Raw genomic sequence first — 27,796 nt, forward strand, 5'->3', positions numbered from 1 at the left:
GAGGGAGCACAGCAGCACAACACACAGGTCATAACATTCACCATAGGTGTGCCTGTTACTCCAGCTCAGTTTGGACAGCAAAAGTAAATTAGCATTTACTATCTCACCAGCAGAGAAAGATCATCCCATAAATGTATTTTCATCAGCTTTATGTAATTCAGGATCTTCATTTTCTTTGCTCTCCTCAGTATTTAGTGCATAAAGAACAGATTCTGTGGTTAAAAATTGGTATTGCTATAAAGCAGTGTAATAATAATATCCTTCTTCAAGCCAACTCCCACAGGCTCCTCACTAAAGGGTTTAATCAAAAATGATAGTTAACAGTTGACTCAGTGTTTTCATTTGTGGCTACTTTTTCCTCTCTTTTTAAGTTTTAGTTTTTACAGAAATAAAAAGATAGCAAGCACAATCTGTTCTGAAAAGTTTCAGAAGTTCCCAGTTCACTGTTGTTGATTCAAAGCAGTCTAATAGACTTTTTAAAAAAACTCTTATTTCTTTTTTTATTATGTGCCTTTTAAGAATAAGCTTAGTTTATCTTTTATCCTCTTTCTGCAGACACAGGAGAGTCAGATCTATACTCAATATCCAACTTCCCCAAAGAGAAACTCATTCTAACAGATTTTTTTTTTTTAAATGCAAAACCTAGAATTCAATTTTTTGGTCTCTCAAATACCTTCCAATGCTGATAAACAGGAACATAATCCAAGCAAAATAAGTGTCTCAAATCCTCACAGCTAAATTCCAATTTCTGTGCAAATTTTAAATGTTGCCCTGCAGTTCCAAGGAGTTACATGTTGCACAAGCAGATAGTAAAGGCACTGACCTGATTTGTTATGCCAAGTTTATAAAGTGCCATCAAATACTGCAGAGGAAAGCTCCAAATTCCAGCACCTTCATAATCAATGGAAAAAACCACAAGACTCTCCTGAGCCACCGAGCAGGTCTCCAAACTCTGACATTTTCATTATGAAAGCTTGTTTTTTTCCAAGTCATTAATTTGTCAGCATTTCTACAGAATTTCATAACTCCACAAGAGCAGCAAGATAAAGCATCTCAGAGTGAAATGCCCAAAGATTTCCCACCCACAGGAAACAGCTGGGTGCCACCTCAATATCCACCAGAGCAGGAAATAACAGCCCTAAAACCAAAATTTGGGCACACTCTGCCTCCCCACTCAGCTCCAAGCAGCCTCTCCTTTCCCACAGTGAGAGCAAAAAATACCAGCCTGAAAAATTCTGGTTGAAGTTGGACTCACTGAGCATTCATGATGATATTGCAAGGATGCTCTGGTAGCAAAGCAAAAAAAAAAAAAAAAAAAAAAAAAAATCAGGATCCTGCAGGACTGAGCTTGACTCCCAGAGCTAGACAAGCTCTCATGCTGAGAAATGTCAGCAGCTAAACTTGGCCATATTTGAGTGCAGGGAAGGAAGACTTTGCTGAGCAGAGCCTGGCAGATTTATTATTTTCTCTGCTTCCCATAAAATTTTCCATCAGAAAATCCAAATTTTTATATGATTTTTTTTTTTTTTTTTAAAGGAAGCTAACTCTTAAAGCTCCCAATATAGCCATTAATCCCTAACCAATCCCAGAAATCAATCCCTGCCCAATGCTCATTTACACTGGAGAGACACAGCTCTGCATTTTCTTCCTCAAACTCCTGCTCACTGGGACTAAACTGGGCAGCACAAGGAATGTACAGGTGGCAGACCAGACCAAGTCAGGCTGGAAGCACAACGTGGAAAATCCTGCCTGTGGGAAAAGCACCAACCCCATTATTTATTGTGAGTGACATCACAAAATAACCCAGGATATACAAGATACACCCAGGAAACCCCTCCTGCCAGGAGTGGGTACCAAGGAGTGACATTTCCTACCTGAGCATAAATAAATACCCAACTGGAATTATATATTTGATGCCCTTTATATATTATATGCATTTAGTTATACAATTATATATATATATACACGCACACAATTATATTATATATATGCATATATTGTATTTGTTTAATTCCACAATTATAATTATATACATTTTGTGATGTCCTTTGCCATTCACGTGCTGTAAACATTTTTTATTTAACTTGGTGCAGCACTAGAAATAGAACTGGAACCTTCAAAACCATCACTGAATGGGTCCCATTGGAACAGGTGTGACAGCACCACCTGAGACAGCTCTAAATTGCCCAGCTGACATGGCAATTGCCTCTGCTGGGAGAGGGGAACTGTCTTGACAGGAAGAAAAATTGATTTGGGTCAGGATTTCAAACCTTTCAGCTTCATTTAGTCCCCATACCCACCAAGGTAAATCCAGTTTATCAAGCCCCCATCCCTCCATTCAGGGCCTGGCTCCACAAATTGATGGGAGGAAAAAGTTGTGCATTTTTTGCTGGAACAAAGTATTAAAACTATGAGATGTGGCAATTGAGAGCATCTTTCAAAAGACTGTCCAAAAGCAGGAAAATAATTGGGATTTCCAAGTCATCCATTCCTTCCACTGCCTGCACAGCAGAGACTTGAGCACAAATCACCTCAGAGAGGTTTTTTCCTTGACACAGAGGACAGAGGAAGGAAAATACAATTGCCACATGCCACAACAGCTGCTAGCTGTCCACTGAAATAAAAGGGAAAATGCCAATTCTGCTCCTACAGCACAACTGTTGCCCCCAAAGCAGAGCACAGCCCTCACAGGAAATTCTGGCAGTGCCACACAAACACCACCCTGTGACAACACGAGTCAGCAAATTACTTCTAAGGAGTTTACAGCCTTGAGAAGAGCAGAAGGAAAAAGCAAAAAAAAGAAATACTCCTAATTTCACCTGCATAGACATGCTCCAGTACTCTGCACATTTGTCATATTAGTGTGTGCATGTTATTATCCAGGGATGCATCAGAAACTGCTACCAAGGTAACAGGGATGGCAATAAACAGCACACACCAGGAGCACAGTGCATTTCCTCAGGTTGGATTTACAGCCTCTTCACTTATTAACATATCAAATATTGGGTTTGTACAGTTTGACGCCTTTTGTGGCTTTTTTAGAATTAAGATCAGAGTCTTGAATAGCTCTGCTAGAAGAAAAATTCTCATTGAGGACTGAAGATGGAGTGCTCTGAGATTTCTCACACGAGGGACTCTCCAGAGGAGACATATTTGTGTGAGTCAACAGCATATGTCACTCTTGGAAAATAACACATTTGAATGTGACCTTTTCCCTACTAGTTTGATTTAATGAACAAACAGAACAAGTCTTCAGCACTTCATTTCAGCAGGGTGCATGGCAAGGCACGGGTTAAGTTGATTTCCAAACTTCACCATGATGGGCAGAGAACTTCACAGTTCTGGCACAGATCTGGGGAGAATGGCAGCACAGGGAAAACAAAAGGATTTATTTCCCTTTTTATGGTAAGATGACAATTCAGGAGCAAATCCTTAAAAAGAAGTCTCTAGTGGATGGATGCAAACAGAAATGAGCCCAGGCACCTCTGCTGCTGCTTTGCCCATCACATTTATATACCTGGCCCAGAGCAGCAGAGGGAAAATTGAGCTCTTTCAGGGGGCCAGATGGGCTCTCAGTCTCAGGTGTTGACAGTTTTCATTTCTTAACTGTTTTACAAATGAATGTGGATGTTTGGGGACGAATTTCCATTTTTATTCAGTGTATGAGAATGGGTTTCTAGATATAACTGTCTCACAAAAGAAGTCACTGCTTGATCATGGCCCCAGCTCATCCAAAAAAAGGCTGAGGGCTGTAAAGACTTGGCAGGGGAGCACCTGGGAAGTGCTGCTGCTTCCCCAGCCTCTCTTGCCTGTGTGCATTGAGTCAGATTCCCTGGCTTTCGTGGCAGCCCTTTTATTATTCTTATTATTACTACTACTACTGTTATTACTATTCCCAAGACAGCACCAAAAGCTGATACAATAGGAGGGAGGCGAGCTGGGCTCTGCTTTGCCCTGCTGAACACTAACATAATTACCCACATCCCAAGTGCACTATGGTGCCTTTGTGACTGGAAGTGATTCATGAGTCCAAAGGACCTCAACTGGAATTTAAATTCCCAGGGGAAGGCCATTGGGTATACAGACAAAAAAAAAAAAAAAAAAAAAAAAGGAAAAAACACAGAAGTCTCAAAATGGATACATTTGATCTAAATGTCTTGAAGAGACAGATATTGAACTCCACAGCACTATATTTAGAGTCACTTTTCAAAGGATAAATGCACTTCAAATCTCTTCATTAGTTCCATTGTTCAGCAGAGGTTTGTTCTGCCAAGAGCAGACCTGTGGTGCTTTGCAGAGGAGTGTGGTGGCCACTGCTCCACAGCACAGCTTGGGGGTCCTGCCCCACCTGAGGGGCATGGCAGGGGAGGAGGGTTTTCCTCTGCTCCAGGGCTGGGTGGGGGCACACAGGGGCTGGAATCCCTGTGCAGAGCAGCCAGGGCAGTGCCCAGGGGATCCCCTCTCCCTGTGCACTCACACCAGGGTCAAAGCAGCACAAACTGCCCCTGGAGGAGCAGCCCACTCCCTGCAGCGATTAAACAGAACCAAAGCACCTCTTCAGGGTGACTAATTGTTGGACAAGATCCATCCCAAGTGTGGCACACTCCTCCTCAGCATCACCAGCCCAAATTCCATATGTAAGGGTGTGAGGTTCTCAGACCTCCAGTGCTCTATGGCACCAAACTCAGGAGCTCTTGGCTCCTACTCTGTCAGGTTATCTTAAATAAGCAAAGCAGCTAACAGTTAAAAAGGTGATTTATTACAAAGCACATCAGTCTCAAAGGCAATAGCAAAAAGGCAAAGCAATGGCAAATGCAGTGGCAATAAGCAAAAGGCTAAAAGCTGAATGGCTAAAAGCACCAACTCTCCCCAATAAATACTCTTATATAGGATTTTTCCAACAGGTTAAGATGCAAACTCAGCACTGCTGTCTTTTGGCTGCCTGTGGAGCACCCTGGGGTGCTGATCCAGGGGTGGGTGCTCTGTGCAGAGCCAAGCCAAGCTGCCCCTGGAGTCCTGTCCCCACAGCACAGCCACTGAGTGTCCCCCTGGAGCCTGGTGGCCCTGGGGACAGGGTGTGCAGGACCAGTGCTGGCTCTGAATGCAGCTCAGCTCCTCTCTCTGCACAAACAGCCCCCAGCAGGGTGAGCTGTGACCCATGACCAGACCCCGTGTGCCACAGGTCACCACAGCCCAAGGTGCTCCCAGCTGCCACAGGAGCCTCTGCTAATGAAGATTTTATCAAATTTCAGCCCGGAGAGCTGGTCAGCTGCAAGGAGAGCATCCAGTTGGAACAGGTCAGGCATTACCTGGAGGAGCCAACACACCAGGCTCTCCTCCAACAGCTGCAATAATGCATTTTACAGAGATTTGAGAAGCTGCATACTTCAAATGTCTCTGAAGAATAGTAAAGTGAAAACTCGGTCACACTGCACTGTGACTACTGAGGAGCACTATTAAAGAGAAGCTAACATTTGTTTTCAATTACCCAGTGTATATCTGAAAGACTAAAGCTGTCTCCAAAGTATTAGATAAATGTGTGTTTACTGTGCACTTGTGCATAGAAAATGGAAGTTATCTGACAATCATTTCCAAATATCAATATTTTACCAATATCATTATATCAACATCTAACGAGTCTCCCTGGGCTCCACACCATGTTAAAAGGCAAAATTAGAAAGCAGAGGTTGCTGAGCACTGCTCTTCAAGGCATAGAATAAATGCAAATTAAAAAGCTAGGATCTTATTCCCATAGCTCCATTTGTTCAGATTTGTTGCCTTTTTTTTTTTTTTCAAACTCTCCTGATAAAAATGACAGAAAGCAGGAAAGTTTGTGGCAAATGCAGAATGACATCCATAAATTTATGAACTAACTAGACTGACATTCAGTGCAATGCAAAGTGCTTTTCAATCAATAGCCATGAGCATCAATTCCCAGCAAAGAGCTGTCCTGTGCCACCACCTCCACCAGCAACAGGCTGCTGAATTTCTGAATTTTCTGCTGAATTTCCTGACTGCAGACTCCCCAGTGGATGGCATGGAGAGATCAGAAGGGGACAGAGGGGGGTGGGTGTGACAGGGACATGCAGGGCACTGGGTTCTGAGCAATAATCCCTGAGTGCCCATCCCTGCACTGATCACCCAGAGCAGGGAAATCCCAACAGCAACCAGCAGCACTTGAAGCTAGAAGTTGTTTTTTGGTTTTCTTGCAGTGGAAAATGTTCTATCTTGGTTTGCTTGTGTCTTGGAGGCAAAGTAACTTTTCTAATCAGTTTTCCAAGCTGTCAATTATTAAATCAACTTCTGATTGGTCCCAATCAACTCACAGATAAGTTCTCATAGAGAAAAAAAACCTCTGTGTGTGTGCCTTCTTCTTAAGTGACTTCCATGTAAAACCAGCACAACTTGCAACATGGCATTTTTGTTTGTGAAAATCTTTTTGCTTGGTAAAAACATCTTTTGTTTGGGGTGGATTTATCCTTTGCTCAGAGTCATAAAAGCTTTTTTTAATTTATTTGCTTTTTTAGTTACCTACTAAGACTGGCTCAGCAATTTTTTTTCTTTTATATCAAAACCTGCTATCATTTCTATTCCTTCTTCAGATTGTACATTCAAAGATCTTTTTGTTATACATATCTGGGAGACAAGGAAAGCTGTGCTTAGCATCCTTTTCCTGCAGCTTGCAGAGTGCTTTTTAAAAATAAACAGGTGTGGAGAACTGCTGGTAGAAAGTACCATTAAAAAGCCCCTCTAGATAAAAATATGAAGTAGAGCAAAAATTACTAAAATAGGATGCAGCCTTGTAGCTACAGCAACTCTGTAGCTTCTTCTCTCCCCTGAAGTTAAATTGAGGCAATTTTCATGAATATGATAAATTGGCATGAAAAACAAAGAACAGTTTGTTTCTGCTTTGGAAATCTCTCTCTCCTGGTCTCTTTAGTTTTCTTGTCCATATCCAGCATCTTCTTCACTTTCTATTGTGTTATCACACACACATTCTATGGTTTCTCATGGAAAAGAAAAACACCATCAGAAACAATTCAGCCTTGCTTTCAGGGTCACTTAAAGGACATTTCAGTTGCCCAACATGATGCAGCTGAGCACTCCAGATTATTCACCTGTTGCTCCTGCAGGTGTTGCTTTATAAAATTAAGTGCCTGTCTAATGGAAGTGTTTCCAAGAAAGAGCTGGAGAGATCTTGTACTGCATGGTAGAGAGTGCATAAAGTAAAATGACATCATCCTAAGGGAAAACAAATAAAAATAAAACCAAGGAGGATCTGGAACCACCTCCTTTCAAAGCAAGGCAGAATTCTGCTGTACTGAAAATACCAACTGGCTGCTTTCCCAGGTAAAATGCCATTGCTTGAAGGAAAGAGTCAATTACTGCCTCAAGGAACCTCCCTGTTGAGGCAAAAAAAAAAAAAAAAGCTTTGAGACAATGTGTTGAACCCTCTTCATGGTTAGAAAAAGAGGAGAGAGCTGCCTGTGTGTCAAGGCAGCAGACAGGAAATGCAGGGAGGTGTGGGCACACTTTTCACCAGAGGGTGCAAAGGGGAGACACATCCTCTGCTCTGCTCCACTCCCAAGCAGAGCAGCAAGGGCCAGCCCAGTACCCAGCATTTACAGACAGATACAGAATACCTGGAGGGGATCAGCCCCAGGTCTCCCCCAAGGGTTTGGTGAACCTACCCACACACCCAGTGACCAAAATCCCAGTCAGGGGTGCAGGGGAGCAGTGCCCTCACCCTGGCATCAATCCCAGCTGTGAGCCCATCGAGGGACCCTGGTGAGAATTTTATCTTCCATCAACTAACAACACTCAGTTTTGGTTAAAAAGATGAGAAAGGCCTATTTTATCAGAGAGAGAGAGAACCCTGTGTGTACACACATGTATCTCTGTATAGTGTGTGCCTGAGTATATAGAATATGCATTCACATGCACACACTTCACAGCTTTCAGACAGGATGACAGCATGTTTTCATATAATACATCTGAAGAAAAGGTCTTGTATCAGTGCTACAGCAGAGAAAATTTCATCTTGAAAATAGAGAATGAAGGGAGAAAAAAATAAAAAAAGAGAGGGAGAATGTTCTTCCTTCTTATCATGTCTGAGGAACTTAACTACAGTGGTGGGAAGATCTAAAACCCCAGCCAGCAAAGCACTGCTCTGGAGACCATGATATGCATAAAAATTCCAACAAACCCTTGGTAAATGTTCCTACCCCTCCTACCCTGCAGCCCATACCTCCAGGGTGCAATTTTCAGGAGCCAGGAAGATTTGATGTGCTTTGGTTAAAACAATCCCCTGGATTCTCGCTGCAGACTGTCGTGCAGTGTGTTCCTCTGGTTTATTATATTCATAACAGAGTCACTCAGCACTCAACAAGATGTGGCTCTCTGACTTGCACATGACTGTGTCCCCAGGCTGCAGCAGTGCAGAGGCCTCCCCCAACTCCTGCTTGCACAAAAGGTTTGTTATTTTGAGGCAGAACAGCCCCAGCTGCATAGAAAGATGCACATGCAGCAGGTTTGGAGTGTGCACAGGCAGCAGCTGAGCTCACCCCAGTCACCTCCAGGTTCCTCCCTGCTCCCTGCCAGGCCCTTGGGATGCTGGTGGTGTCCCCCACTCCCAAACCCTCCATCCCACTCCCAAGTCCATCTCATTGATTTTCCACTACTTAGAACCAAATAAGAATAAAAAATAAAGTTAATAAAACAATAAAAAAATCTCTAACCCATGAGCAAAGCTCCTCTTCCTCTGCCTGGCTTGAAAACCCTGCTGTCCTGGAATCCATGAACTGCCCCATACCCTCTCACCACTGCTCCCTGCCTTTATTTCCCAGCTGGGAGGGGCAAGTTTTGTTTCTGCAGCACTGGCTTGGCTCTGGAGATGCCCCATGTGCAGCTCTGTTATCACCACCTTTTCCTGGGGGGTTTGGTGCAGGAAGGAGACTGCACCACTGCTGTTATCCACATGCACTCAATCCATGAGAAGCCCAGCTGATTTTCTGCTCCCCTTCCCATAAAGGTTTTCTATTTTCCCCCTAGGATGCAGCCTCAGGAATCTGCTGTGTAGCAGAGGTTTTATACCACATAAATGATGGATATTGTTTATGTACTGATTATGTCGAACCCAGCTGTTTACCTTTGCTAGGACTGCAATTATTTTAACAGTAATTGTAAAAATAAATTGGGGAGAGAAATAGCAGGAACTTTCTAGTTTGGTTTTTTGAAACTAGAGCACTGCCAAGAGTGACCTGACCTCAGACAAGTCACATGCCGCCACTTATTTTAAATATCAACTGAGCTCATCCATGCATGGAAAATAAGAGTGCTCTGTAGGGTTCTGGGCACAAATGGCTCCCCAAAGGTTCAGAATTCAGCCCAGTCACATCTTCCTCATTTATCACCACCTGCTTAAGCTGCCACAGCACCCAGACCTTCCCAACAGCCAACCAACCACATAACAGTGACACCAAACCTGCAGAACACAGACTGCCCACAGGACAAGCACATTGACCTCTCTCCTTTCCAACAGGCTCACTCTCCTCCACACAAAAATTCCTGTTTATACTAAATATTTTTGAAGGTACCCATTTTGCAACTGGAGGAACATTTCCCAGCCCTGCATCTCGTGCTCTCCCTGGATGGCAGACAGATGCCAAGCCATGGAAGTTATTCTTTCATTTCCAGCATCTGGTTCCTTGGCAGGCTCCTGGGGTAATTATGTTCATAGCTTTAAAGCTGTCTCTAGCTCTGCTCCATGGGTTTGCTGCTTTTGGCTTGTAGCAGTCTCCTCTCATCTTCCCTGTCCATCACACAGGCTGAATGCTGCTCTCAAAATGCAGGAATTAGACCACTTGCATCTCCCCTCTAACCAGAGCACAAATAAACAACACCCCACGTTGTTCTTTGAGCACAAGCACTTGTTTTACTGGATGCTGCTCCTCTGCCTCTGGAGAAACCACAAACCCTCATCCAGATCCCTCCCAGGCCCAGCTGGCTCACACCTGTCCAAAGCTGGAGAATGTGTGGCTACAGCTACAGCCACGATGGGAAAACCCCCCAAGAGACCTTTGCCTTTAGCCTAAACCTGTGCAAGTGCAGAGTTCTCACTGAGAGGAGCAGAGGGACAGACTGCACTGACTGCCAGACAGACTGACACAAGGGGTGCAGCAGCTCTGCTCATTTAACAGGGTTTGTGTGAATGGTGCTGGAGCTGGGCAGGTCAGAGGAGCAGGGCTGCTCTGCCCTGGGCAGGAGGGAAGCTGGGAGTCTCTCAAGGCCCCATCTGGAGCAGACAGACCAAAAATCCCTCAGCACAAACCTCCCCTGTACCCTCTGTGCTGCACAGGTGCCACAGCCCCAGCACAGGGCTCATGGAAATAAATCATGGAGGGACCCTGGGCATGGTTATGCTTTTGAAAGAATAAACCCATAAAGAGAAAAGTACAACAGATTTAAGCATTTAAATGCATTTCCATAACTGTTTGTGATGATTCCCAGACAGCAGCCTTCATTAAGCTGGAGCTGAGGCTGAGAGCACCAATTAGCAGGATTTAAAAACAAAAAAAGGAGAGATGCAGTTATTCCCAAATAAAGAGTACAGGCCCAGGCTAATCTTTTCTGCCTGGCTTTGCTGGAAAGGATGGGAGGTTCGTGCTCCAGGAAGGTTTTTGGCTGCTAGGGGAGGGAATATGTGACATACAGCAGTTCATCCTCACATGCACTGCCATACAGGCAAGGAAAGAAAAGAAGAGAAATCCTGGCAGAGCTCTGGTGGACACCTCTGTCTGTTCATGGAGCCCCAGGCAGCTGGAGCAGGAACACACTGAACTGCCCAGCAGGTCCCAGCACTCACTCACACTTTAGGAATTGCTTTAAAACCACATGGCAAATTAAAGTTATGCTTTTTCCCCATTCATTCTGTGTTCTGTCAGGTTCTTTAACTTTGTGCTGTGCAAAAAGTGGACCTTGACAGCAAGGCCCTGCTTCATCCCCCTGCTCATCTCCCACCATGGGAGCTGCTTCCCAAAGTGGTGCAATTACTTATCCAGTTTTCCATCCCACAGACTCAGTCTGCAAAGCCTGCACATCAGCTTTGTCCAGTTTAGTCTCACTGGCAGCAAAGACACTCAATAGTTCAAAACACAAACCAACAGGAAAGATCAAATCATCTATTTAAAGGGTGAGTGTTATGGATTTTCATTTTTTCTGTAAAAGCCATGAGCAATTATTTTAGAGCACAGAGATCTTAACCATTCATTTATCCTGAGAATAAAAGTGGGAGAAGGGGAAATTATTGCTTTTTCATTATTTGTTGCACTGCCAGTACTGAATCAAAGTCAGAGGACTGCCAAAAGATCTCTTTTGATCCAAATAACTATCATCTTCATAAACATTTCTGCAGGGAGAAAACCCAAAACCCCAGTCCAGTCTTTCCACCATGATTCTAAAGATAAATATATAAACAACAAAAAAACCCTCTTCCTCTATAAGTCTTTGCCATTCAAGCTAGGCACAAAAGCTTTTAAAAAGATGCTGTGGGGGGGATCCAGAAAAATCCAAGTTTGAAGATTCCCACTCACAGTGACTTAGAGAGATAAAAAAAAAAAAATAACACACATATATAAAAGAAGATTTTACATCAGGAACCAATTTACTTTTGCTGCTTCACAGAGCAATCATGCCTCAGGACCCACAGCTAAATGGCTGGAGCTCACATAACTGGAAGAGCAAAGAAAGCAGCAGAGAACTTTAATGGCTTATGAAATTCAATTGAAATTGATGGTTGGAAAAGTGAAACATTTAACACCCCACCAACTTAAACCAGAGCAGCCAGGTGCACAGGCAGGAGCATGAACAGACAAGGTGGGAACTCATTTTCCACTCTGCCCCCACAGTGCCCAGGGAAGGAGATGGCACCTCACCCAGGAACTTAAAGATGGAAATATTTTGACTCCTCCAGACCTTTCCCCACTGGAAGCTTTCATAGAAAACCCATCTTTTGTGAAAATGGCAATGCATTATTATGACCTGCACCTTTCATGTTGCTGAAATATTAGAAGCTGCATTTTGCATTTCAACTGGAGCAGGAACTCAGAAACTCTCTCTGTTATTTGAGATGACTTTGAATAAACTGTTTGCAGCTGATGTACTTTTCCTGCACAGATCTTTTCTGTTATGAAGCCTGTCTCTGATGAACAATAGAAAAATATTGTTGACAGGGGTGTACTTTTCCATCTACTCAAAAAATATCATTTTGCAGAATATTTTCACAGCTCAGCAGAAGGTGGAAAGAAAGACAATATTATGACTAGATAAGAAAGAAAGAAGACATTCATTATAATTAGCTTATAGTAGTTTTCTTGTTGGGTTTGGCTTGCTTGAACAAAGTTCTTTACCAGTTAGAGCTCCACTCTGACTTACAAAGCCTTCAGGCAAAACTAATGCTAATCACAGATTAACCTGGTAAAAACAAACAGAGTTTGGCTGAAACACTTTAAAACAATGTTTAAAACAATGTTTAGTGTATTTTATATATTTTATGACTTTTAAGTGCTCCCAGCTGCATGGTCAGCTCTAGGATGCATCACCCCCAGCTTAGAGGCAAGGAAGGAGTGGCCACACTTAACAGAGAGCTCTCTGTTGATTCATGGGGAGGCCTTGATGTGCAAATTAATTATTACAACTTTTAACTGAGCTAATGTAAGCTTCATATGTCGCTAATTACACAATACAGGGTGAAAAAAAAAAATTTTTGCAAATTAATTTAAATGCTTCATCTAATCAGGATGGCAAATTTTAATTACACTTTGGTGTGTAGCAGCAAAGTATCTGCTGCCATTCAGCAGCTCTGGTGGCACAGCAAAGTCCTGCTGTGCCTCACTCGTGTGCTCAGGTGCAGCCCCAGCCACCCAAAAAGCCACAGGTGGCTGCAGCCTTGGCTGGGGACAGCAGGGACATCCCCCAGGGGCTGTGGGGATGTGCCACCCACACCTGGCATCACCTCAACATCTTTGTCCTGAAACACTAATCTTAGAAAAATTAGGATTTTAGTTAGAAGTTAGTTATTTACTAGAATTAATTAAAAAGCAAGTGGATAGATAGACCTTGCTGAAAATAATTAAAAGTTAGAAAGAAAACTGGACTTGAGGTAGTTATCTGAAACTTAAATAATTGATTGTCTGTTATTTTAGTTTTGCTCAGCTGGGCTTACAGTGGGAAAAGACAAAACCAGTGAGCAGACACAATGCAACCAGAAACCCATTCTGTGAAAAACTGGACTGTCCCCAGAAATCATTGGTATTATCAGTGACAGAAAAGGTCAAGAGCTCAGGGTGAGGAAGACTCACCTTACTTCCTCCTTTTAAGACCCCTCCCCACAAAAACGACCCCAGACTGAATTTAAGAAGCCAATCAATGCTTAACAGCCATTCAAGCTGATTACCATAGGAAGGGGGGATGGGAGGGGCTGTTATTATAAATATGTATTTGTTTGATTCCTTTGTCAATAAACAGACTCTGTGATCACCTGTGATTTTGCAGTGTATTAGAGGGTTACCTCACAAAAACACACACTTCCTAACTCTGAATTGTTACAGAGACTTTTGTCCCTCACATTGAGTATCAGTATGAGACAGACACTCTTATTTTGGTAAATCAGTCCAGTGATGTCTTGCAAGAAAGGCTCCTCATGGACACCTTCAAGCTTGGCATATTCAAACTCCCCTGTTTGGCACCTCTCCTTTAATCTGAATGAACATTTCCAGAGGCAGAGATCAGTGATCTTCAGCAGCTCAGTGCTTCTCAATTCACATAAGCAAGAACTATCTCTGGAGACTGTTTGCTCTGTGCCCTCACAGTTAAAGGAAAAGGAAGGATTAAAATGAGATTACAATAAATAAATAAACAAACACAAATTTTGTAGTGCCTGGAGCAGGTTTTTACAACCAAATTAAAATCCCTGAATATTGTGGCTTTTAATGGAGACACTGATCCAGCCAAGCAGCTTTAGCATCACCTTGGGAATGTTCCACTGCAGGATCAGTGATGGTGACCCTGCAGAAAAACCCCCACTAGTCAATAACTCTGCTGCTAGTTAACCAGAGAGGCTCAGTGAGGACAGAGATGTCTGAAATGCATGGCAAAAACAGTTACCTAAAAAAGCAAAGTGAGTCTATTGTTTCTTATGTAATTTTTAACTTGATACAACCCCTACTTGTCAAAAAGAGGGAAAAAAAAACGAAGCCCCACGGCCTCTGAGAACATTAATTTGCTTTGGAATTTACCAGTTACCCACAGTAAAGCAGAAACCTGCAGTATTTTTGGTTGGGTTTTTTTTTGAACACCAGGGGGCTGATTACTGTGAAATGATCTTAGGCTTCTCCCACTAAGTGGACAGATGGATTGCTACTTTTGCAACTTCTTTTTGCAGCCTGGAATTCGGTTGCTGGCGGGAGGCTCCAGCTCTCCCCAGCATCATTTCTCTCCTTGCACTTTCATCTCACTTGCCAGCCTGAGGAAAGGCTCTCTGCAAGCCCAGGGATGGGCACACAGCCCTGTGTGTGGCTGCCACACGGGCTCTGCCCCTCTCTGTGCCCACCCTGGGGACAGGGAATGGCACATTCAGCAGAGCCCCTGGGTTTTCATGCCATGGAATTTGGTAAGTGATGGAGACAAATACCACCAGTGCTAGACAGACCAAAATGAGGTGTCTCAACCTGCAGTGTGGAGGGTTCTGCAAGGTGAGAAAGAAACAAAAAGCACTGCTGGGCTAAAGTCACCTCCTTAACTCTTTTTTTTAAAGGCAGATTTTCCCAAGTGCAAATGAAACGCTGCCAGCTCCATCCCTGCTGCCCTTCAAAGGCACTCAGGAGCTGTCAGAACAATGTGGGTCCCTGGCCAGCAGCCTGTGCATTCACAAGCCACCAATCCCACTGGGAAAACACAGCTGGCCGGGAGAGGAGCTCGGGGGAGGGAACTGCCCATTCCAAAGGTGCTTTTTGGGAAGGATGCCCCGAGGGACACTGCCCGACCCGCTGGGCATCACCCCACGCAGGGACTCAGCCCCTTTAAGAGGAAGGCGAGGGACGGGAGGAGGAAACACTCAGTTTGATCCGAGGAAGTGAAAAACCTCGGGAAAAGCAAACTGCCAGCCCCAGGAATGACTAAGCACAGAGCCAGGCAGCCACACTGCACACACTCCCAGATCTGTGCCAGCTCTGGAGGTATGCTGCATGGAAAAACCATTTCTGGGGAGAGAAAGAGGAAAAGCCAAACCTAAAAACAAGGGCTCGATTCTTTAGCAAACCACATGAAGTGCCTGAGTGTGTTTATAAGCATCCCCATCTGTCTGTAGCTGCAGCTGATGCACAGATAGCAATGTATGGGTCAATAATGGTTTATCTAAAGATGTGTGTCAGCCCATCTCTCCTCTGCTCTCTGACAAACCTTTTACAAGAGCCACTTACTTTAACCCTGAATTATCTGCCTCTGCTCATCTTTAGGGAGAATCAGCACGGCAGAGAAAGAAGCAGGCAATTCCCTGTGATCTGAAAGCTCACTTTCTAAATCAAATCAATTTTTCTAACGTAATTTGCCTCATCTAAATCACTGACCCATGCATTTTCTCACCATCCTCTGACAAGAGCTGCACCAATTGAAGCAAAGCTACAACACTTCAACCAGACCAATTCATAGAAGTCTTTAGAGGAATTCTTTCATCACTGTAATTAATTCTTTAAGTACCACAGTGGGATGCTCTGAATTCAAACCCAATCCAAGGAGCAATGATTACACTAATGGGAGAAGCTGTGCAGTAAATAAATGCAAGGGCCCTGCTGAAAGAGATCATTTCCAATAGGAGACTGCCATTGAGGGAGATAACTCTGCTCTGGAGATAATAACTCACATGGAGAAGTCCCAGAGACTGACTGGAGTGAGATACAACTCCCATATCTAAGGGATGAGAATTTTGGCAGGTGTGTGTTAGAGCTGGGCTGCTCCAGCTCTCAGCCCTGGGAGGGCCTGGGGCACTTTGGGGAACCACCTGAGAGTTTGGTGGTTGGTGCAGGAACCACAGCAGTGACTGCCCTTTGGCCTTCCCCATGCAATAAAACCTTCTGACACATTTCATGTCTTGGGCTGCAGTGTGCTCAGAGAAAGGGAGGGACAGGCTTCAACTCTGGAGAAGACACAGCTGAAGCTGTACCCAGGAGCTGACACTTGTTCCCCAGGGCTTACACCAGACTCCAATAACCTCATTATGACACTTAATAAGTGAAATAAGGTGCACAACCTTATTTTAACCAATAATGGACATTTGGGGTTTAAAAGAAGAGCAGCTCCTCAGTGCAGTCCCTGGAAAGATGCTCCCAATCCCCACGGTCCAGTTTCATCACACCAAGGAGGTGATGAGATGGGCACCACCCTCTGGGCTGTCCTCTGTGTTTTAGCAATAAAGAACAACCATTCCATCTCCTCATTTCTGCTTACAGCTTCCCATAAAAATTGCAATGGGCTGGTGCAAATCCAACACAGCAGAAGAACCAAGAAGTGCCAACCCTGGGGCAGACAGAGCTCCCTTACAGAGAGCCCAGCACTGCCTGGGATGGATCCTGGGGGTGCCAAGGGGCTCAGGCACCAAAACAAGCCAGGGCTGAGATGTGGGGGAGGAGACAGTGCCCAGCACACCTGGGCTAACAAACCTCAGCAAGCAACCCCTGCCCAAGGTGAGCCCCACTCCCCAAAGAGCAGCAGCAAAAACCATCAGGATAATAACCCCAGGGCCCAGCTTCACCCAGCAGCTCTGCTCTCCCTGCCAGCAGAGGGATGATGGAGAGGACAGACAATGGCTTTGATGGAACCCACTTTTTTCCCTAAAGCCCTTTGAGATCTACAGGTGAGTTAATGATAAATGATTAATATTTGAAAAGAAAAAAAATGTCTCAACTGCAATAAAATTCATGCTATCTTCTGTTTATCTCTTGCTTGTTTCTCCTCTTTAATGGAGCTGAGCCTTCTTTGCACCAATATTCATGTTAATAACTTTCAGTGGGCTACTACTACACAAAAGACCCAAAATGAGTAACTGTGCTGCATTTAAAAAAAAAAAAAAAAAAAAAAGGAAGAAAACTTTGTATATTAATTCTCCTAGCTGTCAGAGATGAGGATTTAATAATGTTAGTATCTAAGCTACTCCATTATTTCCAAACACCTTGGAGCAGAATGTCTTAGTGGGAGATGAATTAGATAGTGTGACTGTAACTGCCTTCTGAGTGCTCTCAGAGCATAATCTATGGCTCATCACCATGTGTGCTTCAAGCCCTTGCCCTCTCTTCTCCAAATAACCTCCAGCTGTAAATGTATTTACATGCTGGCTATTTACACACCAGACCCAGCTCCTTTTTTTGAGCATCTCCCACTCACTGTTTAACCATTTGTCCCCATTTAATAGATTTGGCTTTGGATGGGTGCTAGGGTGGAAAGTTGGGAGCTCAGGTCATCCAAGAAATGATGGAATGAGGCGAAGAAGGAGAAGTGTAGGCGGAATGCAGGTCTGATGGGCTGCCAAGCTGTGTGCCAAGGAAGCAGCAGAAGTCCTGCTCTGAAAACCAGCCATGCTCAGAACAGGCTGTACCCAACCACCAGGGATGGCAAAGGCACTTTATCTGCCAGCTTCTCCAGCTCTAATTCCCGTGATTTGGAGAGGCTGAGCTTGCCCTGAGAGAGCTTTGCATCCTCTCTGGGTGCCTCTGACAGCCTTTTAAAGGCCTGTTTCACTCTGTTGTGCCCTCTCTGCACTCCAAGACAATCAGACCTGGGTTATTAGTCCCTGCTGCCCCCAGCTCTGAGTGCCCCCAGTGACATCTCAGGCTGCTGAAATGTCCCCACAGAGTCAGGGACAGAGGCACTGGGCTGGGTGGCTGCTGTCCTTCCCCACACAGACACCCAGACCAGCTCCTTCCAAAACTCATCTGGGATATTCTCCTTTTTCAACCAAAAACCTGGGCCCCAAGACCAGCCAGCAGCTACCAACTCTTTGTGAGTTTCTAATTACTGCTGGTTGCATGGAAACCTGCTCCATCTGCTCAAGGGCTCCCTTTCAGGGCACAGGGGCTCTGGCTTATTTTTAGTGTGTTTCTTCCTTTTTTTTTTGAAGCTGCAGCATAACTGTTTGTTTCAAGAGCTGCAGCATCCATTAGACAGCTCTCCTTGCCCATTGTGGAGAAAGTCTTGCTGCTAAGCAAGAGCTGTGGCTAATTGACAACAACTCCTAAACTGAGATATAAAGTAGCTGCATCTGTCACTCATGCAAACAGCAGCTCAGCTGCTAAATAATGGAAAATGGTTCATTTTTCTGACTCAGGAAGATCCTTTATTAAAGAAATGAACGTCTCCAGTGCTACAGAGCCATGCCCTGATCATTCCTGCATCTTAAAAATCTAACATTGCCCATAAAATTCCTAAGTAACATAAACCCTGTTCCTTTCACTACTCTCCCAATCAGAAAAACTGGATTTAAATCACCTGCTGGCAGGTTTATTGCAGGGCCCACAAGCAGATAAGGTCCTGTGCACCAGCCCTCTGCACTTAACAGGAAATAAATCTCTGCTTTGCCATCTGTTTTTGAAATGTTTCCATACAAGCTAAACAAAAAAACACCAAAGGTACGTGCACCTCTCATTTTACCTTCTGGAAGGTTTTATTTCTGGAGTAATGAGGATGACATTTCTCCCCTCTCTAGCAGAAATGCTTTTCCCCCCAGGGCTCCCTCAGCCCCCAAACTCTGCCAAGGTGGATAAATGGGCTGGCACAGGGGCAGCTGCCTGGCCAGAGGCACCATCTCCACACACACCTGTGGAAACCTTTCTGGAGCCTCCTGAGCTCCTTGGCTTGGCCAGGAGGAGGATTTTGATCCCTGTTCTCCATTTAGCCCCAGTTTGAATTTCCTCTGTGGAGTTTTTTTCCATTGTTTTTTTCCATCACCAATGCCAAGCTGGAGCTGCCCCACAGGTGGTTTCACACCATCCCCTCCCCAAAACCAGAATTATGGTCCTTGCACAGCCCTTTAGCAGATGGCAGCACCATCCCCAGGCAGGAGGACGTGGCAACAGCATCCCCCCAACCCCAGATTTAGTGACAAAGCTGCTGAAAGGCTTTCCTGCCACTGCATCTCCTGAGCTGGGGCAGAGCAGCTCCTGAGGCCAGCTGGTGCAGGCACGGTGAGATGAGCAGGGCTGGTTTACATGCAGTTTCCAATTAGTTTACTCAGCAGCCTGGTGGAAACCCCTCTGTTCCTGGCTATCCCTCACCCCTCAGGGCACCCCTTGGCTTCTCTCTACCACCACCACAAAAAAAAAAATCAGAGTTAAAAGCAAATGCTACACTTCATCTTCTCTCCTTGCCTGAAGTTGCAAGAGACAAGATTGGACATAATCACCACTTTTAAAATCATCTCCTGTGACAGGCAAATTGATCAAGTGGAGAGACTGGGCTGCTTTTGAACTTGAACAAACTGATTTTCCATGAGAGATGGTGTTTACATTGCCTCTCAATAGCCTGCTGAAATATGCATTCCTCCTGCCATTTCATCACCAAAATTTGGGAGGAAAGAGTGGTTTTAGAGGGAAAAAAAAAGAAGGAAAAAAAGAAAAGGGAAAAGGTACGCTTGAATCTGGAGCGCATCATAAATTCATGAAGCTTTCTGAACACTGTCAGAAACAAACATTTATGTAAACAAAAAAAAGCTCAAAGTGTGTTGCAAGAGAATTTTTGGGTAGTGTGGAAAAAGCATTAATATTTCCCTTGCACCTGAGACTACAGCAAGTTTTGTGAGGTACTGCCCAAAGAGCAAAGTCCTTCCACGAGGAGTTCGGGCACCACACACACTCCAGCAGCCTTTGCTTCACTTCCCATCACAGACTCTACATCAGAGGGCAGTGGGAATTCCCAGGGAAAGCCAGACTGAGCAATCCCCATCCTCCTCCTGTGGATTGTCTCCAGGGATCTCTTTGCTTGTAATTCCTGCCTGCCCATCCTCAGTGGGAACTGCTTCCTCTGAAATGCCAGCTGGGAAACTCCTGGCTGAGTGAACTCAAAGCATCTTCCACGACACCTAGAGCAGCACGTGGTAACTCACAGCCCACATGGCACCCAGTGTGAGGAGGTGACAGCCCTGGTGGGGAAAGCAGCACGTGCCAGCCCCTCAGTGAGCCAGGGCTGAGCTACAGCTGTGCCAGCAAACCAGTGCTGGCCACTGACCAGCATTAGTTACATTAGGCAAGGAGAATGGGGAAGCAAGTTCAGTGAATTAAATCTGTTGAGCTGACAGTGTTTATTTTGGTGGGATGGCTTTTCTTTCACTGGGAGGTTTATCAAGGCCAGGAGAGCTTGGTTCTGCTTGGTTTTCCTCTCCTTTGCTCCTCTGAGACAGGACAGGTCTGCAGCCACCTCCATGAGACATAGGGCTTGGTGAAGGCAGCCCACAAAGCAAAATTTCCATCACTGCAAAACCTGTTCTTCGTACCAGCATCATCCACCAAGGCCAGGACAAGCAGCACAAGTTGCCATAACCCAGCTGTATTAATAAGAATACCCCTTTCTCCACCTTTCAGCAAAGGGCCCCCTGAGCAGCAAAACACAATTCTGAGGAGCTGTGGTGAAGGGCAGGAGGAGCCCAACTCAGCCTGGGGTCAGCAGGGTGGAATCTCCATCCCACTGGCACCAGTGGGAAAACACTGCACAGCCTCAAGCCCTGTGCAACCCAAATCCTCCTCTCTCCAGGCACTTTGAAACAAGGGAGTGCTTGCCCAGGGACTGTGCCTTCCAAACTGCTGCCTGAGCTCAAACAGCAACCAAACCCATGATGGCAAACCCAGCACAGCAATTAAATAAATGGAGCCATCTTTGGCTCAGGAATGCATCCTTCTTCCAAAAAATCCTTCCTGAGGCACAAACCCTGTCCCAGTCTTGGCAACCCTCTGCTCTGACCTCCTGCAGCTGCTCCTTGCCTCAAACACAGAGATAATAGGGCTGGGAGTGACTAGCATTCCCAGCAATAAAATACAGCAAATTAATTGCACTTAATTGATTTTTTTTATATTTAAATGTAACTATTTTGGTATTCAAACCACAAGAGACAATTGATCAGCCAGAGTCAGGTGTTGGTGAACAGAGTTCTGTGACCCAGCCCCACAAACTGAAGAAAATATTCAAAACCCAAAACCAGTGAGACTTCTCCATTTCAAGTACACAAAGGAGGCTGCAGCACCAGTGACAGGAGATTTTGAAGTGAAAAATGCTGTGCAGGGCATTCCCAGAGAGCCCAATGCCAATGGCAGCAGCAATCCATAAATCCAGAGTAGCTCCACTGACTTCAGAGCAGCTGATGGGAAGTAAAATCAGGGTATCTAAAATACTCTAATGGATGCTGGAGCAAAAGGCACTATTATAATTTCAGACTTCTCTCCCCCAGCCCACTATCCCCCACTTCACATCACTTTGAACAGTAAAACTGCATAAAGTGTTGAGAGCTGGGAAAATAACCTGCATTTCAACAGTTTGTACGATCATGTTCTGCAAATCTATTGTGCAGTAGATAATACAAGTCTTTCATTTCTGTTCCTAAACAGCCTCTGAATAAAAAGTGTCTCCATATTAGGCAGAGTGATACAGGGACACACAATAAAATCGGCATAATGTCTCTCCACCCACGCCCCCCTGGAGTCTGAAAGCGAGCGCGGGTCCTTCCTCTCGCTCAGCCGATGCAGCCCGAGCGCATCCACCCATCCATCCATCCCTCCATCCCTCCATCCCTCCACCCATCCATCCATCCCTCCACCCATCCATCCATCCATCCATCCATCCCGCGGCTGCGGGAGCGCGCTCCGTGCGCCCTGCGGGGACACAGCAGCGGGCAGGAAAACAAAACCATGCAGGTAACTCCTCCAGCTCGCTCGCAGGACACCTATTCACATCACCTCGGAGACAGCTCCGCCGCCGCCAGCGGGGAAGGCGGCCAAACCCTGCCTGGATGCCAGCAACAACCGGGGGCTGCTGCCAGCCGGAGACATCCTCGGGCTCAGCGTGAGCGGCCCTGGGCTGCCAAACACGCACCGTGTGCGCCAGCAGCGAGAGCCGGGGCAGAGTGATCTCTTAATTGCACCTTCAGCAGGGCAGAGAGAACGCCACCCGCCCTGAGGAGGATGGAGAAACTCAGCCTGGCGCATCGCAGCCTGCCCAGAGCCAAGGGGGAAGGGAGGCAGCGAGGGCGAGTAAATAGAGAAAAATGGCAAGAGCCCAAGGCGGCCGTGTGTGCGGGCTGGGAGCTTTGCGGGGATGGCAGCAGGACTCACGCAGGTGTCCCTGCCGCCGCCACAGCCCAGAGATGCGGCTCCTTAACCCCTGTGGTCCAGAGGAGAAACCCCCCGGGATCACAGCGAGCCGCGGAGGGTCGGCACAGCCCCGGGGGGAGGCGGTCCCGGGCTCTGCCTCCCTCCAGAGAGCTTTTCCCTGATCCCAAATGATCCCAAAACCCCTGTGCACACACAGACATCGCTGCGGTCCGCGCCGGGGCGGGACGGGGCAGGGACAGCGCAAGGATGCTACTGCCAGGAGAAGAGAGGGGGAAAGGGGGAGAGAGGAGAAGGAGCGCGTTCTCTGCTCGCAGCTCGAGCTCAGAGAGCGCTGCGAGCTCCTGACGCGCGCACTGAGCGGGGATCCGCCGGTAGGGTTGCAGCCACAAACTGTTTCAAAGTGGGTTTCCATATGTTTAAGCGCTCAGAGCGCTGGAAGAATTACACCCACAGCCCAATCTCACCATGGTAGCTACCCACACAGGAGGAGACGGGAGGGGGGAAGATCAGGGAAAAGATTAGCATTAATATGTCAAAGCAATAAATAAAAAAGATTTTTTTTAAAAACCCAGAAACCTGCTCCTTTACTGCGCCTCTCTCCTCGATAGAAGAGCTGCACAGGGCATGGCAGTGCCACAGAATTCACCGTTCCGCGGGGCTCCTGTGCTCGCTGCCCCAGTCTCCACAAGCTGCACCCCACTTTCCACGCCCTGCACCCCAAACTCTGCACCCCGTGTCCGGCTCCAGAGGATTTCCAAGTGCCCACAGCCCAGCCGAGGAGGCGGATGGAGGGCAGGGGCACGCTCTGCTTTTTGGGGCGAGCAGAGCAAGGACCTGTCCGTGTTCCTTGTGTCCCCAAGGCTGACGCCTCCTTCCCAGCGAATCGCTCCTGCTCTTCTGCAGGAACCTTTCCTCGAACACTTCCTCACCACAACGCCTTCCCAAGAGCGACGGCTACTGCAATTACCCCGGCATGGATCACTCATTTTCCTAAAATCCTTGCATTCGGGCATATTCCTAAACCCCCGTGAAGTTTCCCCAGCAGCCCAAGCTTCACGCTACGGCCGAACGCGAGCACCGTCCCGAGAAGCACTAAACCCCAACAAATCCCCCAGCAACTTCAGCATGGATGCACCTTAATTAATTTGCTTTAACAGCCGCTGTTTATTAGGAACAGCATCTGCCGGGGAGCTCACGGGAGCGCACAGATGAGAACGTCCCCAGAGTGAAGTCCTGCTAAGGACTTTCCCAGGGGCAGCGCTCTGGGGTGAGCCCTTCCCCAGCAAACACCTGCACCTGGGAGCCGAAAAGCTCCCAAATGCAGCTGGAGGAAATTTAAAAAAATAATAAATAACAGAAGAAGAGCAGCTCCCAGGCTCACTCCCTGGCCGGGCGCGCTGCCTCGCAGCTGGCCGTGATGCGGGAATCCCACCTGAGCCCAATCTGGGGCCAGACCCCGCTCCCCTCCTGCCCACCGAAACCCGGAATTCAGCGCAAGAAAGGTTGCACAAGTATTCTGTGACAGAAAAGGTTTAAGTCCTGCACATTTTCCCCCCCACCCGCGCTCGTGGATATCCAGAAAGGGCGAGGAGCAAGGATCGGCCGCCCCGTGGGAAACCCCAAATCCCACGACCTCTGTCCATCCCCAGAGCTCCTGCAAACACAAAGTTTCCCTTTTTCCCCCCAGGTCGGCAGCAAGGCGCTGGCAGGGGGCGGGCAGGGGACACTCGGGGGGCAGCGGGGCCGAGCCGGGACTCTCGGAGCGCGTTCCACCGCAGCGCTGCGCGGGGCGCCGGGGGAGGAGGGCGGCAGGGGGGGAAACGGCCGTGAATAAAACCGGGGGAGCGGGCGGGTGTAAAATAAACACAAATGAAAACAAACACATAAATAAAAACTAAACGAAAGCAAACAGAAGCGCGGCGGCGGGGTCGCGGCGGCGGGACCCGGGTTACCTCGGCACAGGAGCAGCAGCGGCGCCAGGAGCAGCGCGGGGCCCCGGGAGAGCATCCTCTTTGTTCCATGCCCAGAAGTAGTCATGGTGCTGATTTATTTGGAGAGGGGCGGCTGTGCGGGGCGGGGGGGCCGGGGGTGTCGCGCCGGAGCCCGTAACCACTCCCCCCGCTCCCCGCCCGCTCCGCTCCGCTCCGTCCGGCGGAGGAGGGAACGGCAACGGCAACGGGAACGGGAACCGGGGGGAGCCCCCGCCGGCCCCGCGCTCACCGCCGCCCCCGCCGCATCGCGCCCCGCCCGCGGCAGCGCCGGCTCCCGGGGCAGCGGGGCTGGGCCGGGATTTGAGCCGGGATTTGAGCCGGATTTGGGCCGGGCCGGGCAGGGCGGCACCGCCGCGCTCACCTGAGCGGGAGCGGGGCCGGGCCCGCAGGTGCCTCTGGGCGCCGCCGCGGGGGGGGCGCGATGCCCGGCCCGGCGAGAGGGGAAGGGCAGCCCCGCCTGGCCCTGGCCCGGCCCGGTTCGGCCCGGTTGGCCTTGGCCCGGCCCGGTTGCCCTGGGCTCGGTGCCGGTGCCGGGCCCGGTCCCGGAATGGGGGGGGGGGGGCTCTGAGGGGGTGGGGGGGGCGCGCGGCGGCCGCGAGCGGCGGGAGAAGAGCGCGCGCGCGCCCTGGCGGCCGCCGGCGGAACTGCAGGGGGAGCAAAGGGCATCCAAAAACTGAGAGCGCCCCAAAAACTGACTGTGAGCATCCCAAAAACTGACCGAGAGCATCCCAAAAACTGACTGTGAGCATCCCAAAAACTGACCGAGAGCGCCCCAAAAACTGACTGTGAGCATCCCAAAAACTGACCGAGAGCGTCCCAAAAACTGACTGTGAACATCCCAAAAACTGACCGAGAGCGCCCCAAAAACTGACTGTGAGCATCCCAAAAACTGACTGTGAGCATCCCAAAAACTGACTGTGAACATCCCAAAAACTGACCGAGAGCGTCCCAAAAACTGACTGTGAGCATCCCAAAAACTGACTGAGAGCATCCCAAAAACTGACCGAGAGCGCCCCAAAAACTGACTGTGAACATCCCAAAAACTGACCGAGAGCATCCCAAAAACTGACCGAGAGCATCCCAAAAACTGACTGTGAGCATCCCAAAAACTGACTGAGAGCATCCCAAAAACTGACCGAGAGCGCCCCAAAAACTGACTGTGAACATCCCAAAAACTGACTGTGAGCATCCCAAAAACTGACTGTGAACATCCCAAAAACTGACTGTGAGCATCCCAAAAACTGACCGAGAGCGTCCCAAAAACTGACCGACAACATCCCAAAAACTGACTGTGAGCATCCCAAAAACTGACCGAGAGCGCCCCAAAAACTGACTGTGAGCATCCCAAAAACTGACTGTGAACATCCCAAAAACTGACCGAGAGCATCCCAAAAACTGACCGAGAGCGCCCCAAAAACTGACTGTGAGCATCCCAAAAACTGACTGTGAGCATCCCAAAAACTGACCGAGAGCATCCAAGAAAACTGACTGTGAGCATCCCAAAAACTGACTGTGAACATCCCAAAAACTGACCGAGAGCATCCCAAAAACTGACTGTGAACATCCCAAAAACTGACCGAGAGCGTCCCAAAAACTGACCGACAACATCCCAAAAACTGACTGTGAGCATCCCAAAAACTGACCGAGAGCGTCCCAAAAACTGACTGTGAACATCCCAAAAACTGACCGAGAGCGTCCCAAAAACTGCCTGTGAGCGTCCCAAAAACTGACCGACAACATCCCAAAAACTGACTGTGAGCATCCCAAAAACAGACCGAGAGCGTCCCAAAAACTGACTGACAACATCCCAAAAACTGACTGAGAGCGCCCCAAAAACTGACTGACAACATCCCAAAAACTAACAGAGAGTATCCCAAAACCTGACTGAGAACATCCCAAAAAATGAGAACACCCCAAAAACTGACTGAGAGAGCATCCCAAAAACTGACTGAGAGCATCACAGAAACTGACTGAGACCATCCCAAAAACTGACTGTGAGAACGTCCCAAAAACTGAGAGCATCCCCAAAAGTGACTGAGGGCATCCCAAAATCCGTGGCGCTTGGCCTCTGGAGCCAGGCACTGCCTGTGTCCCCTCCCCTGGAATGCCAGAGTCCCGCTGCTGCCCTGGAATTCCGCTCCAATCGCTGCCCTAATTCGGGAGCGATCGCAGGAAAAGCAGCGAGACGGGCAAACAAAAGGAGAGGGAGCACTAACCCCTCCCCCGGGCTCTCCCGCAGCTTTGCAAACACGTCTCCGAGTTTGATTTTTTTTTTATTTTCCCCTCCCTGCATAAACAAGCTTTTCTGTGGTACTTGCTGTAATCTTGTTTGCTCCATAACCACTCCTAGGAATGTCATAAAAAATTTAGCTCTAATATTTTACCACTCCGCACAAACATGAACGTGAATAAACGCTTATCTCCTGTGTAGGGAAAGGTACAGCACTGAGAGAGAACATGGGAATCAACCTCAGATGTGGGGAAAAAACAAAACCCAAAGATTTGGGTTCCTTGAAGAAGATAAAACTGATAAATAAGTATATAAAAGGAATAAAAGGCAGTAATGAAGAGCATCTTGCTGTCTGCCCTCAGTACTTGATCTAATAAAATACAGGAAGTTCAGCTGCTAGTGGAAATCCAGTGGTCCAAAATAAGGGAATCAGCTGCTTTAGACATCCCATTTCTTTCCTGGGGAGAGTGGGGGGATGTTGGGTTTTCCAGCTGGAGGTGCAGGGGCTGCCCCAGGCCCTGGCAGGGTCACTGTGGAAGAAATGTGCAAAGGTGTGAGCATCCAAAGCTGTGTGTGAGCCCAGCTGCATTCCCTGGGCACAGCAGCAGTGCTCAGGGGAGTTATGGGGCACACAGGGAAATAAGAAACAATTATTTTGTGCAGCTCAAGCCCAGCACTGACCCTCAGCTGGGGTACACCTGTCCCACTCATCAGCCCAAACCCTGCACACAGCAAGGGCCTCACCTCACCTTTAGGGCAGCACTGGGAAGCATTTCAACTTCAATCCATCACTGCTGCACTTTTTAAAGTGGGATTTTATATCCAACATGTGAAAGAAAATCCAAAGTGAGGAATCTTGCAGGCTGACAAAGATCCCACGTGCAGAGATCCAGGTGCATGGCTCAGAGGTGCTCACCCCCCACCCCATTCCTTCCATGCAGGACTAGTCTGGTTATTCCAAAAATTACTTCCCAAACTGGTGCTTGGGATGGATAGCAAAGCTGCAGTGATCCATTATCACCCAGCCTAATAAAGCTGTAAGGTCTTCTCCATCCCCTACAAAATGCTTTAATGCCTTTACTGCTTTTTAATGAAAGGTAATATTCTGTACAAATGAAGTGGAAACATGAATTAAGTGGTGTCTGCAGACTGTGGGAAGGTTGCTTGGCAGTGCCCTCTCTCCTTCCCACAGCTTTCCTCGTTTGTGTTGAGAG

General features: G+C 47.4%; 1 protein-coding gene across 1 annotated transcript in view; it reads right to left on the minus strand.

Annotated features, from left to right (window-relative positions):
- LOC130259887 (transmembrane protein 132B-like) overlaps nucleotides 1-24,507 on the minus strand; it is a 204,352-nt gene extending 179,845 nt beyond the window's left edge. Inside the window, exon 1 of the mRNA XM_056504668.1 lies at nucleotides 24,314-24,507. Coding sequence (XP_056360643.1) covers nucleotides 24,314-24,398 — 85 coding nt within the window. The 5' untranslated portion in view covers nucleotides 24,399-24,507. The remainder of the gene's footprint in view (nucleotides 1-24,313) is intronic.
- Nucleotides 24,508-27,796: the final 3,289 nt, after the last annotated feature.

This window comes from Oenanthe melanoleuca, chromosome 15 (assembly GCF_029582105.1).
Source record: "Oenanthe melanoleuca isolate GR-GAL-2019-014 chromosome 15, OMel1.0, whole genome shotgun sequence".
Lineage (NCBI taxonomy): Eukaryota > Metazoa > Chordata > Aves > Passeriformes > Muscicapidae > Oenanthe > Oenanthe melanoleuca.